The 16,755-nt window shown below is 41.8% G+C and overlaps 2 protein-coding genes across 2 annotated transcripts in view; one reads left to right on the top strand and one right to left on the bottom strand.

Moving 5' to 3' along the window:
* The window catches only part of LOC129695600 (zinc finger and BTB domain-containing protein 5), a 413,756-nt gene that overhangs the window by 225,855 nt on the left and 171,146 nt on the right, over positions 1-16,755 (bottom strand). The window lies entirely within an intron of this gene.
* Positions 1-16,755, top strand: part of LOC129695607 (FERM and PDZ domain-containing protein 1) — a 96,519-nt gene that overhangs the window by 29,109 nt on the left and 50,655 nt on the right. The window contains exons 7-10 of the mRNA XM_055632713.1: positions 1,090-1,215; positions 3,063-3,182; positions 6,038-6,174; positions 11,507-11,633. Coding sequence (XP_055488688.1) covers positions 1,090-1,215; positions 3,063-3,182; positions 6,038-6,174; positions 11,507-11,633 — 510 coding nt within the window. The remainder of the gene's footprint in view (positions 1-1,089; positions 1,216-3,062; positions 3,183-6,037; positions 6,175-11,506; positions 11,634-16,755) is intronic.

The raw sequence follows: 16,755 nt of genomic DNA, 5'->3' as shown, positions 1-16,755 counted from the left end.
AGCAGGTCGAGGAACAGCTTCTTTCCGGGGGCGGCAACTCTACTCAACAACGTACCTCGGTGACTGCCAATCACCACCCCCCCCCCACCGGACACTTATTATTATTTATTCAAATCGTTTGCTATGTCGCTCTTCAAGGGAGATGCTAAATGCATTTCGTTGTCTCTATACTGTACACTGACAATGACAATTAAAATTGAATCTGAATCTGAATCTGAATCTGAATCTTTCAGTCAAGAGTCAAGGATATTTACTGATCATATGTACTGAGAATGGAACAATGACATTTTTACTTGCAGCAGCATAACAAGATTGTAACACAATACACATATTTATATATATAAAAATATAAAAGCCGATTGCAATAATAGTGCAAAAAAATGCCCGAAGTCATTACTGCTATCCAGGAGAGTCCATAGTGTATCAGTGAGTGTTGTGTAGTGTTTAAGAGCTTGATGGTTGTTTGGAAGAAATTGGTTTAAATCTGGTGGTTACTGTTTTAAGATTCGTATTCCTCATCCTGATGTGAAATGAGAACATGGACAGGGTCTTTGTGGGTCTTTGATTTTGCTGGCTTTAATTATTTGACGCAATGCCTCCTATAGATCCCTTCCATGGTGGGGAGATCTGTACCTCTGATGGACTGGGCAGTGTCCACCATCACTTTTGTTCCTGCACGATCTGAGCAGCAGTCTAAAAACGCTAAGTGACAAATTTAAAGAAGTGAAAGTTAAGAAGCCAAGAAGTACAGAAGACAGAACAGGGGTGACGTCACTTGCAGCGCGAGCAGAGGCAGGCAGTCAGATCCACTGTGACGTTATCAGCGAGACCATCTCATTTATTTTCCAAGTTATTTGAAATGTTTGAACATTTTCATAAATAACTCGAGAAATAATGCATGAAATTTTCAGATAAGGTGATTTTTGACATCACAGCGTAAATCTCTATCGGAATATGTAAACATCTCATTCCGAAAAGGCACTTCTCCTGTGATTATATACTGTAGTTGCATTTGTCCGGTATTGTGTTTTGTGGAATTCAGAAAAAGAATTAATTTAAATTTATCCCCAATTCGTGTCTAATTCACAGGATATCATTCTAACCTTGAAATCAAAGTTGTCCATCCGCTGCATTGAACACTTTGCATTAGTTTTGAAGGAGCGGTTCAGTGCTAGTAAAGTCTATCTCTTACACGAAGATGAGATAATAGAACAGGTATGAGGAAAATCAGAGCATTGGGGAGGGAGGCGGGGGGGGGGAGGTCAGATCATGAGGGGGAATGGGGAGGGGGGCGGGGCGGGCAGGGGGGGGGGGGGGGGGGTCAGATCTATCTTCCGTAAAGTGGGGAATTGGATTTCCCATTGTCTTTATCTACCTGTACCTTCTTTCAACTATATTATCTAATGTTGATCTCACCATGTCTGATATGTGGAATATCTAATCCCTTTGTAAAATGTTGCATCAGTATTGAATGCCAGCAATTAGGGGAAAAGAATTCCATGAAAAAACCTCAACTTTAAATAGGTGACAATATACAGACAATCCCACATAAGAGATTAGTATACAAACTTAAAGCACACGGTATTGGGGGTTCAGTATTGATGTGGATAGAGAACTGGCTGGCAAACAGGAAGCAAAGAGTAGGAGTAAACGGGTCCTTTTCACAATGGCAGGCAGTGACTAGTGGGGTACCGCAAGGCTCAGTGCTGGGACCCCAGCTATTTACAATATATATTAATGATTTGGACGAGGGAATTGAATGCAACATCTCCAAGTTTGCGGATGACACGAAGCTGGGGGGCAGTGTTAGCTGTGAGGAGGATGCTAGGAGGCTGCAAGGTGACTTGGATAGGCTGAGTGAGTGGGAAATGCATGGCAGATGCAGTATAATGTGGATAAATGTGAGGTTATCCACTTTGGTGGCAAAAACAGGAAAGTAGACTATTATCTAAATGGTGGCCGGTTATGAAAAGAGGAGATGCAACGAGACCTGGGTGTCATGGTACACCTGTCATTGAAAGTAGGCATGCAGGTGCAGCAGGCAGTGAAGAAAGCAAATGGTATGTTAGCATTCATAGCAAAAGGATTTATGTATAGGAGAAGGGAGGTTCTACTGCTGTTGTACAGGGTCTTGGTGAGACCACACCTAGAGTATTGCGTTCAGTTTTGGTCTCCAAATCTGAGGAAAGACATTCTTGCCATAGAGGGAGTACAGAGAAGGTTCATCAGACTGATTCCTGGGATGTCAGGACTTTCATATGAAGAAAGACTGGAGAGACTCGGCTTTTACTCGCTAGAATTTAGAAGATTGAGGGGGGATCTTATAGAAACTTACAAAATTCTTAAGGGGTTGGACAGGCTAGATGCAGGAAGATTGTTCCCGATGTTGGGGAATTCCAGGACAAGGAGTCACAGTTTAAGGACAAGGGGGAAATCCTTTAGGACCGAGATGAGAAAAACATTTTTCACACAGCGAGTGGTGGATCTCTGGAATTCTCTGCCTTAGAAGGTAGTTGGGGCCAGTTCATTGGCTATATTTAAGAGGGAGTTAGATGTGGCCCTTGTGGCTAAAGGGATCAGGGGGTATGGAGAGAAGGCAGGTACAGGGTACTGAGTTGGATGATCAGCCATGATCATATTGAATGGCGGTGCAGGCTCGAAGGGCCGAATGGCCTACTCCTGCGCCTATTTTCTACGTTTCTATGTAATATGTGACAAAATCAGTTTTGATGCATTCAATGACCACTAAGCAACATGGAATTTAGTATTTTTAATATGACCCACTTCTAAACAGTAAAGATCTTTTCAAATCTGAAAGCATTGCTTTTATCTGAACATCATTGACCTGTTTAAAAATTATATGGTATCAAAGAAATATGGGCCTCACTTCCAAAGTAACCTCTAATAAATTAATGTGAGTTATTTAGTCATGGATGATACACAAGGCCTAGCCACAATTTCAGCCAATGAGAGGATATTTTGTATTACAAAGCTTAATTATTTCACGGAGGTGATGGTGATAATTCATTTGTGAGTGTAAATGTTTTCTGCCCTTGTTATAGGTCGTACAGAAGCGAGAAGCACGTGACTATAAATGCATCTTCAGGGTGTGCTTCTTGCCAAGAGATCCTCTGGTGGTTTTACAAGCTGATCCAGTTACCTTTAATTACCTCTATGTGCAGGTATGTGCTTGAGCAGAATATTCACAGTAAACCCTTCAGAAACAATATGACTATGCTAGGAACAGATTCAAAATCAACCTGTTGATATACTATTTGAGTGAGTGACTATGGAAAATGGTCCAAGGGTGTCTATGGAAGTAAATTGTATTATTTTATTTAAATAAAAGTTTGAGAGGTTTCTTTTAGAAGTTAATTTTTTAGGATAGAGCATGATTAATTTGAAACATGCAAGCAGTAAAGGGCCTGTTCCACTTGGGCGTTATTTTCGCGTCATTTACGCTGCATCATTTACGCGTCACGATGCACGACGTGCGCATCGTGGCACGTGCATGGCGTGCATTACGCGTGCATGGTGCGTGGTGAGGCGTGGTGGCATAGGCAGTGACGAGCGGTAGCTTGCGGCGCCCCAGGATTTGGGGATTCTCGAAATCCTTGCACATCACCAGTGTGATGCGCAAATGACGCCCAAGTGGGACAGGCCATTAAGTGTGGCAAGATTGGGAGTAGAAGGTACCTTTACACTATCAGTTCCTACAGGTCACTAACAGTGGAATCCTCCTTGCCTCATATTGGGGACTATGGTAGACTAATTGTGGGAGATTGATGCCATAATTCAACGCCCATCATTGTATTTTTTAGCTACATAAGAGATCGAAGCAGGGGTAGGCCACTTGAATCTCGAGTCTGCTCCTCCATTTAATAAGATCAAGGCTGATGCTTTACATAAGGGCCACTTCAATCCACTAACCCTATATTCCTTGATTCCTTAATTTCAAAATCACTATATCTCTCTTGAGTACACTCGATGAATAAGGCTCCACCGCTCTCCTGGATACAGAATTCTAAATATTCATTGCCCTCTGAATGAAAGTTTTTTTTATAGCTCTGTTCTGAAACTTAGAAACTTACAAAATTCTTAAGGGGTTGGACAGGCTAGATGCAGGAAGATTGTTCCCGATGTTGGGGAAGTCCAGGACAAGGGGTCACAGCTTAAGGATAAAGGGGAAATCCTTTAAAACCGAGATGAGGAGAACTTTTTTCACACAGAGAGTGGTGAATCTCTGGAACTCTCTGCCACAGAGGGTAGTTGAGGCCAGTTCATTGGCTATATTTAAGAGGGAGTTAGATGTGGCCCTTGTGGCCAAGGGGATCAGAGGGTATGGAGAGAAGGCAGGTACGGGATACTGAGTTGGATGATCAGCCATGATCATATTAAATGGCGGTGCAGGCTCGAAGGGCCGAATGGCCTACTCCTGCACCTAATTTCTATGTTTCTATGTTTCTATGAATGAATGACAATTTATTTTGATCACTGTAAGTATGACCTTGGTTATATTTACTTCAGATAGAGGAAATGGAATTTCTGCTTTTATCTTGTTCAACCCTGTCAGAATTTTGCACATTTAAAGAAATCACCTTGCATTCTTCTACATCCAAGAGAGTACAGTGCATTCAGCTCCTCTCACAAGATAAGCCACTACTTCACTCCCCAACCAGAATTAATCAGGTGAAAGAAAGACACAAAGTGCTGGAGTAATTCAACGGGACAGGCAGCGTTTCTGAAGAACATGGATATAATTCAGCCATGCTAGGGCTTTATTTCATTTCATCCTATTAACCTTTTTTGTATTATTTTCCCCCAATGCAAATTCCTTCTTCCCCAGAACAAGATACAAAGTGGTGGAGTAACTCAACGGGTCAGGTAGCATCTCCTGACCCGAAACATCATCTATTCATGTCCTCCAGAGATGCTGCTTGACCCGCTGAGTTACCAGAACACTTTGTGTCTTTTCATGTAATCCAGCATCTTCAGTTCCTTGTATCTTTATTCCCGAGTATAATTCATTAATTCAGAGTCTGTAAAGGAGCATCATAAACTTTTGCAGACGTATTCCTTTTCACATATCTACAGAAACTCTCCAGTCCATTTTCAGTAGATCATTCCAATGGTTCTGTCATTTTTCCCCAATTCACAATATTAATGCTATTTCTGGCAACATTAGAGGCTTTTACTTTTAAATCTATTTCAGCTACTAGCAATAATAATCTCCCTGCTTTATTTCTGGGTGTTAAAGTGTTATCTAATCTTTTGTACAATTTTTTTTGTGTATTAAAAAGTGGAAGTTACTGGAATCTAAGTATAAATAAAACAGAAATTGTAGGAAATACTCAACAGGTCAGGCTATATTTATGGAGGGAGGAACAGAATAAACATTTCAGATGGATGACCCTTAGTCAGAACTGGGAAGTAGACAAAGGATGTATTTTAAGCTGCTAAAATGTGGGGAAGGGGAAATGTATTTAAAAAGGGTAATACCAGAGTGATTTTGGGTTTAGGCTATAAACTCCCAGAGGAAAAAAGGATGAAAAGGGGAGAAAAAGACAAGTGTTGTCAACATCACAGATAGATGACTGATGCAGATAGAAAAATCTCGTTACCACAAGTTGTAGAATTAAATTTTGAGTCCAGAAGGTTGCATTCCAGACAAAGGGTGAGGTGCTGGTCCTCAAGCTTGCAGTTTTAAAACAACACTAAAGTAACAAGGGGGAGAATAAGATTTATTTTACAGAACAAAGTTTTAAATTCATTGTCTCAAATGGTGGGGTCAGCCAATTTGATCATCATTATGATAAGATACTTGAATATTTCACAAAAAGAAAATGTGCAGTTTTTACAGGAAAATCAAGTGTAATGGAATTAACTGCATCGCTTTTTCAACAAACTGGTCCAGGCACAATGGGCTAAATTACCTCTTTCTGTGTTGTTTGATTTTATGATATCATTTATGGATTACAGCAAATTTCTTTTGGTCCTTTATTGGGCAGCTAATGTCTAATGAACTTCTCATTTACAGAGTTGCAATGACGTACTGCAGGAGAAATTTGCAATGGAGATGAAATGCAACACTGCAATCCGCCTCGCAGCATTGCAGATTCAGGAATGCATCCTCAGCTCCAAGCAGTCTCAGAAAATCTCCATGAAGTATATTGAGTGAGTCAACATGGCCACATGCTTTGCTTTGGATGTGCTTAAAAGCTGACCTCAAACTATGCTGAAATTAACTATATCTATATATTACTAAAACTCTCATCTTGTTTGTTTCTATGTGCAGATGTAACCATATAACCATACAACCACATGACAATTACAGCATGGAAACAGGCCATCTCGGCCCTTCTAGTCTATGCTGAACACTTACTCTCACCTAGTCCCATCTACCTGCACTCAGACCATAACCCTCCATTCCTTTCCCGTCCATATACCTATTTTAACACTACATCCCAACTTCTATACTCAATGCTCTGATTTATAAAGGCCAGCACACCAAAAGCTTTCTTTACCACCCTATCTACATGAGATTCCACCTTCAGGGAACTATGCACAATTATTCCTAGATCCCTCTGTTCAACTGCGTTCCTCAATTCGCTACCATTTACCATGTACGTCCTATTTTGATTTGTCCTGCCAAGATGTAGCACCTCATACCTATCAGCATTAAACTCCATCTGTCATCTCAGCCCACTCTTCCAAATGGCCTAAATCTCTCTGTAGACTTTGAAAAACAACTTCATTATCCACAACACCACCTATCTTAGTATCATATAACCATATTTATAATTACAGCACGGAAACAGGCCATCTCGGCCAGACAAGTCCGTGCCGAACACTTATTCTCCCCTAGTCCCATCTACCTGCACTCAGACCATAACCCTCCATTCCTTTCCCATCCATATACCTATCCAATTTATTTTTAAATGATAAAATCGAACCTGCCTCCACCACCTCCACTGGAAGCTCATTCCACACAGCTACCACTCTCTGAGTAAAGAAGTTTCCCCTCATGTTACCCCTAAACTTCTGTCCCTTAATTCTCAAGTCATGTCCTCTTGTTTGAATCTTCCCTACTCTCAATGGGAAAAGCTTATCCACGTCAACTCTGTCTATCCTTCTCATCATTTTAAAGACCTCTATCAAGTCCCCCCTTAACCTTCTGCACTCCAAAGAATAAAGACCTAACTTATTCAACCTTTCTCTGTAACTTAGTTTCTGAAACCCAGGCAACATTCTACTAAATCTCCTCTGTACTCTCTCTATTTTGTTGACATCCTTCCTATAATTGGGCGACCAAAATTATACACCATACTCCAGAATTGGTCTCACCAATGCCTTGTACAATTTTAACATTACATCCCAACTTCTATACTCAATGCTCTGATTTATAAAGGCTAGCATACCAAAAGCTTTCTTTACCACCCTATCTACATGAGATTCCACCTTCAGGGAACTATGCACAGTTATTCCTAGATCCCTCTGTTCAACTGCATACCTCAATTCGCTACCATTTATTATGTACGTCCTATTTTGATTTGTCCTGCCAAGATGTAGCACCTCACACTTATCAGCATTAAACTCCATCTGCCATCTTTCAGCCCATTCTTCCAAATGGCCTAAATCTCTCTGTAGACTTTGGAAATCTACTTCATTATCCACAACACCACCTATCTTAGTATCATCTGCATACTTACTAATCCAATTTACCACACCATCATCCAGATCATTGATGTACATGACAAACAACAGTGGACCCAACACAGATCCCCGAGGCACCCCACTAGTCACCTGCCTCCAACCTGACAAACAGCCATCCACCATTACTCTCTGGCATCTCCCATTCAGCCACTGTTGAATCCATCTTGCTACTCCACCATTAATACCCAACATTTGAACCTTCTTAACCAACCTTCCATGTGGAACCTTGTCAAAGGCCTTACTGAAGTCCATATAGACAACATCCACTGCTTTACCCTCATCAATTTCCTTTGTAACCTCTCCAAAAAATTCAAGAAGATTAGTCAAACATGACCTTCCAGGCACAAATCCATGTTGACTGTTCCTAATCAGACCCTGTTTATCAAGATGTTTATATCTATTATCTCTAAGTATCCTTTCCATTAATTTGCCCACCACTGAAGTCAAACTAACAGGTCTACAATTGCTAGGTTTACTCTTAGAACCCTTTTTAAACAATGGAACAACATGCGCAGTACTCCAATCCTCCGGCACCATTCCCGTTTCTAATGACATTTGAAATATTTCTGTCATAGCCCCTGCTATTTCTACATTAACTTCCCTCAATGTCCTAGGCAATATCTTGTCAGGACCTGGAGACTTATCCACTTTTATATTTTTCAAAAGTGTCAGTACTTCCTCTTCTTTGAATCTCATAGTTTCCATAGCTACTCTACTCGTTTCCTTCACCTCACATAATTCAGTATCCTTCTCCTTGGTGAATACCGAAGAAAATAAATTGTTCAATATCTCCCCCATCTCTTTTGGCTCTGCAGATAGCTGTCCACTGACTCTCTAATGGACCAATTTTAACCCTTATTATCCTATTGCTATTAATATAGCTGTAGAAACCCTTTGGATTTACTTTTGTGTGTGTGATCCTGAAAAACGATACATGATAGTGCTAAAATTTTTGCACCTCCTTACTCACAATTGACTTGTGGTGTGTTTTTTTTAAATCAAGTTTCATTCAGTTTTATGTTAAATTTTATGTTATTAACATTTTTTAATTAACAAAACCCCAATTTGAGAAAAATATCTTCCCTGTGCTTACAGCTATGATGTCACAATGGGATTAGACAATAGACAATAGAGAATAGGTGCAAGAGTAGGCCACTTGGCCCTTTAAAGCCAGCACCACCATTCAATGTGATCATGGATCATCATCCACAATTGTATCCCGTTCCTGCCTTCTCCTCATATCCTCTGACCTCTATCTTTAAGTGCTCTATCTAACTCTCTTTTGAAAGCATCCAGAGAAGCGGCCTCCACCACCTTCTGAGGCAGAGAATTCCACAGACTCATAACTCTCTGTGAGATTCACGGACTCACAAAGCCCTGCTCGCAACAATGTTGCTATCCCAGTACACCAAGTTCTGCTAGCTAGCAAGTGCAATTGCATTTTTTTAAAGTTTAAAATGAGGGAGGGTGAATAAGGGAAAATGAGCATCTCCTGCAAAGTTGGGGGCTATGGGTGAGTGGTAGAATATTGCATTGGGAAAATGAGTGAGTGGTGGAATATTGCCTTGGGGAACGGGTTGCGTTGGGGGACCAGGCCTCCCTTGGGGCCTATGGGTGAAAGGTGGAATATTACATTGGGGGAACGGGTTACATTGGAGGTCCAGACCTCCCATCTGGCAGGGACCCAACGGGTCCCACTTGGTCTAGTATATATATATCACTAAAACTATCATCTTGTTTGTTTGTTTGGTTGGTTGTTTGTATGTGTGAGTTCTGGAACGGTACACAATAGTGCTACAATTTTTGGCCCACCTTATTCACCATTGTCCTGTGGTGTGCAATGGCCAAGTTTCGTTCAGATTGATGTTATATTTTGCAAGTTATTGACATCTTGAACTTTACAAAAAACACTTTACAAAACTACTTTTCCATCAGCTGCGTTCGACATCACAATGGGATCCCGAATTTCATTTAAATTAAAAAATCACGATTTACATTGACATTGATTTTGTTTTTTTTTAAACTCAGTTTTAATCACGTTCTTCCGTTTTCATTAACAGCTAACTTTGTGTTTAGGTTATTTTAAAGAAAAAACATGATTTTCATTGAGAATTTCATTAAACAATCATTGTGATTTTCATTGGGGGGGGTGTGGGATGGGGGGAGATTTCATATTTACAAAAAAATCGCGATTTTCATTGTGGGAGGTGGGATAAGGGGGAGGTAAGGAGTGGGAGAGGGAGGGGAAAGTAGGGAAGGTGAGGAGGGAGAGTGGAGGAGGAGGGGATATAGAGGGAGAGGAGGGGGAGTGGGGGAGGTAGGAAGTGGGGGGTAGAGGGAGTGGGGGAGGTGAGGAGTGGGAGTGGGATAGGGGGAGGTGAGGAGTGAGGGAGATAGGGGAGAGGAGTCGGGTAGGGAAGGGAGAGGGGTTATTGAAGGAGGGAGGGAGGGGTGACTGAGGGTAGAAGAAGTGAGAGGGAGGTGAAGGAGGGGAGGGGGAAGAGGAAGGAAGGGAGGGAGTGGGTGATGGAAGGAAGCAGAGGAGGGTTGGTGAAGGGTGGGGAGAGGGAGGATAATGGTGGAGGGGAATAGGGGACTGAAGGAGGAGAGTGATATGCATTCACATTGATCTTATATTTTGAACTTTAAAAATGTCACAGTCGTGCTTGCACTTGCCGGCCTTGCCTGCGCAGTTGGGGGTGGGTTGCCATGACTCGCGTCACAACGGGGATCTCTGGCGTTACAACGGCCCCCGTCAGGCGCACCTGCGCAGTTGGGGGCTATGGGTCAGTGGTGGAATATTGCCTTGGGGGACGGCGCCCAATGGGTCTGCACCTGGTCTAGCTCCTCATTAAAATGAGTGCATACCTATCGTTCTCAGTCTTTATAACACTGTCAGTAGTAGCTATTCAGAGAATGAGCAGTAATTACTTTTTTGTACATGCCTGCACCATTACCTCTGGTGTCATTTCATGACCTGTTGTTAACTTCCCTAAAATGTCTTACCTACATGCTCCCACATGGTAACATCATCTGAAAACAAAGTATCAGTTCTCTATGAACCATCCAATTCATCTACAACAATTCATGGGATCACACGATACAATAACGACAGAGTTGTGAGCATATTATAACATTTCCAAATGTCAGTTGAAGTCTTAGGACCAAATGATCAAAGAGTGTTACAGTGCACAGCTGATAAAGATGCTGCCTCACAACGCCAGACCTGGGCTCGATCCTGACTGTGATACTATATGTGAGGACTATGATTTTACCTGTATTTGTCTCAATCAGGAGAGGATGACTCATCGGTGATTTCAATAACACATAGGCGAGCTGTTTATGACAAAGATCCATTTCCTTGATTCTGTGGTGTGGTTTTTAAGCAAGTGGGCTGCTTCAGGAGGGAGCCCAGGTCTGACGTGGAACTGTAACCCCAATTCACCAGCGTTCTATCACATCACTGGTTGGGATAGCTGGATCACAGAATCAACAATTTGTAACACCGTTTAACTTGTTCTCAATAACCAGGTTTCAGAAGGAGCATTCTTTAAAGTGATGGACCACAAAAAATCTGTTGTCAATATGTTTGATCAACTTTAATGCTTACATTTCCAATTGTCACTGTTGCAGTGTGGGGCACTCTTAGGATTCCAAATGGTTCTGGTGGACATGTTTCTCTCCCCAGATCTGCCGTGCTATTGAGGAAACTATCACTGAAGCATTTACAACGTCATGTTTACAGTGCTCTTTCTACAACATTATTCTGAAGTAATGTTATTTCTTTTTACAGGAAGGATTGGGGAATTGAGAACTTTGTCTCGCCAACTCTGCTTCATAACATGAAGGAAAAAGATGTTAGAAAAGCAATTAATTATCACCTGAAGAACAATCATAGCTTGATTCCACCAGGACAAAAGGTAATTCTTTGTAACTAATTCTTCCAAGGTAAAAATCTAGGACAGAAGGCTGAGATCTCACTTAAAGACCTGAGCCCATGAATCCAGCCTGACATTCCAGTGAATTACTGGAGAAATAATGAGGTGTTTATTCTCTATGAGATGTGGGGTGGCAATGTATTTACTTGTGTATATAAATCATGATCAGAGGTCAGTGATGCTACTACGAACATGGATATTATATCTGGCATGTGTAGGGCAAACTCCTTGCTGCTAGAGTTGGAGTAAATACCCTTGTTCAAAGATCCTCTGTTCAGCAGTCAATTTAAGCAATGAGAAGGATCAGACTGGAGTAGTATCCAAGGATCATTAGTCTTTCCAGGTGAGGCAGAGGTTCACCTGCACCTCCTCCAACCTCATCTATTCCATCCGCTGCTCTAGGTGTCAATTGCTCTACATCGGTGAGACCAAGCGCAGGTTTTGCGATCGCTTTGCCCAACACCTCCGCTTGGTTCGCATTAACCAACCCGATCTCCCGGTGGCTCAGCACTTCAACTCCCCCTCCCATTCCATATCCGACCTTTCTGTCCTGGGCCTCCTCCATGGCCAGAGTCAGAGTCAGACAGTGGGCTGTTCTGTACATTCTGTAACGGGGGATTGCGCTTATGTACGGTGACAGTCTTGCTGAGCCGTAATCAAAAAGGTTTTTCACTACACCTTGATACATGTGATAATAAAGAAATCATTGAGGAAGGCAATATTACGATAAAGAGGCACTTGAAGAGCAATTAGAGTCTGACAACAATAGCCATACCTTGAAAGCAAAAATGTGCAATGAGCTCTTGTGTAATATGACAAACATAGAAACATAGAAGCATAGAAAAATAGGGCAGGAGGAGGCCAATCGGCCCTTCGAGCCAACACCGCCATTCATTGTGGTCATGGCAGATCGTCCCCTATCAATAACCCGTGCCTGCCTTCTCCCCATATCCTTTAAGTCCACTTGCCCCTAAGCTCTATCTAAATCCATCCAGTGATTTGGCCTCCACTGCCCTCTGTGGCAGGGAATTCGATAAATTCACAACTCTATGGGTGAAAAAGTTTTTTCTCACCTCGGTCTTAAATTACCTCCCCTTTATTCTAAGACTGTGGCCCCAGGTTCTGGACTCGCCCAACATTGGGACCATATTTCCTGCATTTAGCTTGTCCAGCCCTTTTATAATTTTATATGTTTCTATACGAATCCCCTCATCCTTCTAAACTCCAATGAATACAAACCTAGTCTTTTCAATCTGACCTCATATGACAGTCCCGCCATCCCAGAGATCAATCTCGTGAACCTACGCTGCACTGCCTCAATCACAAGGATGTCCTTCCTCAAATTAGGAGACCAAAACTGTACACAATACTCCAGATGTGGTCTCACCAGAGCCCTATACAACTGCAGAAGAACCTCTTTACTCCTATAGTGAAATCCACTTGTTATGAAGGCCAACATTCCATTAGCTTTCTTCACTGCCTGCTGTACCTGCACGCCAACTTTCAGTGACCGGTGTACAAGGACACCCAGGTTTCGCTGTACCTCCCCCATACCTAACCTAACCCCATTGAGATAATAATCTTCCCCCTTGTTTTTGCCGCCCAAAGTGGATATCCTCACATTTATCTATATTATACTGCATCTGCCATGCATCTGCCCACTCACTCAACCTGTCCAGGTCACCCTGCAACCTTCTGACATCCTCTTCACAGTTCACACTGCCACCCAGCTTTGTGTCATCTGCAAAATTGCTAGTGTTGCTCTTAATTCCCTCTTCCAAATCATTAATACATATATGGTAAACAGTTGCGGCCCCAACACCAAGCCTTGCGGCACTCCACTCGCCACTGCCTGCCATTCTGAAAAGGACCCGTTCACTCCTACTCTTTTGCTTCCGGTCTGCCAACCAATTTTCTATCCATGTCAACAACCTACCCCCAATACCATGTGCTCTCATTTTAGTCACGAGTCTCCCGTGTGGGACCTTATCAAAAGCTTTCTGAAAGTATTGATACACGACATCCACTGGCACCCCTTCATTCATTTTACTTGTCACATCCTCAAAAAATTCCAGAAGATTAGTTAAGCATGATTTCCCTTTCATAAATCCATGTTGACTTGGACTAATCCTTTTACTGTTATCCAAATGCCCCATTATTATCTCTTTAGTAACAAAGTCCCATTAGAAATGTGAGTAAAGTAAAATTGCACACTGTCATCTCACGTCTGAATCTTTAATCTCCTGGTCTCCTAATCTGAGGAAAGACATTCTTGCCATAGAGGGAGTACAGAGAAGGTTCACCAGACTGATTCCTGGGATGGCAGAACTTTCACATGAAGAAAGACTGGATAGACTCGGCTTGTACTCGCTGGAATTTAGAAGATTGAGAGGGGATCTTACAGAAACTTATAAAATTCTTGAGGGGTTGGACAGGCTAGATGCAGGAAGATTATTCCCGATGTTGGGGAAGTCCAGAACAAGGGGTCACAGTTTAAGGATAAGGGGAAAGTCTTTTAGGACCGAGATGAGAAAATTATTTTTCACACAAGAGAGTGGTGAATCTGTGGAATTCTCTGCCACAGAAGGTAGTTGAGGCCAGTTCATTGGCTATATTTAAGAGGGAGTTAGATGTGGCCCTTGTGGCTAAAGGGATCAGTGGGTATGGCGAGAAGGCAGGTACAGGATACTGAGTTGGATGATCAGCCATGATCATATTGAATGGCGGTGCAGGCTTGAAGGGCCGAATGGCCTAATCCTGCACCTATTTTTTATGTTTCTATGTTTAAAGTTAAACAAAGCTGATTTAATTGGCAAGTTTGTTCATAGGGCAAAGAGCAAAGTATTTGTCCAATGAACCATGCCTGAAAATTGTAAAGACAGATGGTGGCCCATCCTCTGGATTGTGCAAGATCTTGCTCCATCTCCTCCTTCGAAAGAGTCAAACCTCATTAGCTGCTGCTACATTTTACAAAGGATACAAGAATACAAAGGACATTTATTATCACATACACCAATTGGTGTAGTGAAATTTGATGTTCGGTTCTGAGGAGTACCTCCGATCGGTCCTCACCTCTTCTATTACCTGACAGATGTGCTTTGAATTTAAAGCCGATTTAAAAATAAAGCAAAGCAATGAAACAGGCTGCAATTGTTTCCGCTGAGGATAAACAGAGCCAGTTACTGATTTGATGCGTGATCTTCTGTGTGAAGGTGGGCAGAGAGCCAGCGTTGTTGACCATTACACATTTACAGTTTAGTTCAGGCTAGCAGTAATTACTGGGTCTGCAAGAACACTGGTATGCACAACAAAATATATTCCTCCATACTTTAAAGTTATTGAGAAAGATTGCAAACTAACTGGAGAAAATGTGAAGAGAGTTCATCTCTTTACTTTGGGTCAGAGGATGCTTTGCTCAATGAGCAATAGTTTACAATGCATTGGTGAGATACTCATTTGTTGCTTTTTGTAGTGTCTTGATTAATGTGGGATTTATGTTGCAATTCATGCTGTACATTAATAGAAAGATTAAACATAAACTTACCGTTTGAAGTTTGATCTTTATTTTATGAGAAGTTGAAGTGTGGGATTACGTGAAGAGCCCGCCAGCCCGCATGCGCGTTAATCCTCAAAGCAACTGTATGAAGCCACAGACCAGTTGTACGGACTTAAACTATAGAAAGATTAACGACCCTAGACTTACCGGATGATCTTTATGAGAATCAGGGTTTGGAGTGGAGGGCACGTAATCCCTCACTTCAACTTCTCATAAAATTAAGATAAAACTTCAAATGGTAAGTTTTCGTTTAATCTTTCTATTTTATATCGAAGTCACGTGAGTGACTACGTGAATCCTTCAAAGCTCTGTGGTTTCATGCAGTAACCCAATCTGTTTGTGAAACACTTTATCAGATAAACCATAAATGGTAGAAAAAACATGGGTTATTAACACCATGATGATAACTTGCATACATGGCCTTTGCTCTTAATCGGACCACAGTCCCAATTGGCTTTGAGTTAGACAATAACTCATGCAACACTGTTCAGAATTCTATCTGCAAACATCCAGGCATATTCAACCAATTTTATAACTTCTGAAAATGCACTATGTAAGCCTCCTGCTGTTGCAAGATAATGATCAAATGGAAATATCCATTCTATTGGCTGCTAATGAGCCATCAGCAATCTCTTGAGAAAACTATTAAATAACAATGAAGAAACTATCCTTCATCTCATGGGTACTAGCAAGCTCAGTGTACCTGTATACGTAATAACACCCCCAATCTCCGTCTGGTGGGTATGCTGTCAACTCCAAATTGTACGCAACCATGCCCATTTTGCTTTATGAGATCATTCCCATAACAAGCTACCCTCATGTCAGTTATGACCCAGAGACCGAGCCAGAGATTGAGTAAAGACTGTGTTCTTTGTGCTGAAATCAGTTGCTAAAAGCATAATCAACTTAAAGGATACTGCTCCCATTAGGAATACAGTACATGAATATCTGCATAATAATTTACTGATATACATTGCACGCTACTATGAGTCTAGGCTTTTTGAAAGTAAGTAAGTAAGTAAGTTTACTGGCCAAGTATTCACATACAAGGAATTTGCCTTGGTGCTCCTCAGGTACTCAAGTAACAACATGACATACAGTGACAGTTACGAATGACTTGGAAAACACTAAACATTAATAATAAGAATGATAAAACACCATTGATCAAGCATGTGGAACAACAAAATACCAGATCAAAGGGAGGCTACAGATTTATGGCTGGTGAGTAGAGCAACTGCTTGTGGATTAAAACTGTTTTTATGTCTGGCTGTGGCAGCTTTGACTGTCCAGAGTCGCCTTCCAGAGGGAAGTGATTCAAAGAGTTTGTGGCCAGGGTGAGAGGGGTCAGAGGTGATCTTGCCCACTCGCTTCCTGGCCCTTGCAGTGTACAGTTCATCAATGGAGGAAAGGTTGCAGCCAATAATCTTCTCTGCTGAGCGGACGATTCGCTGCAGCCAGGTGTTGTGCTTGGTGACTGAGCCAAACCAGACTATGATGGAGAACGTGATGGCTGATTACTCCCCATCCTGGATCAGTCCAATCAGGGTT

The sequence above is a fragment of the Leucoraja erinacea genome, chromosome 3 (genome assembly GCF_028641065.1).
Source record: "Leucoraja erinacea ecotype New England chromosome 3, Leri_hhj_1, whole genome shotgun sequence".
Lineage (NCBI taxonomy): Eukaryota > Metazoa > Chordata > Chondrichthyes > Rajiformes > Rajidae > Leucoraja > Leucoraja erinaceus.
The sequence above is the reverse complement of the archived record's forward strand: the minus strand, read 5'-3'. Positions and strand labels throughout refer to the sequence as shown.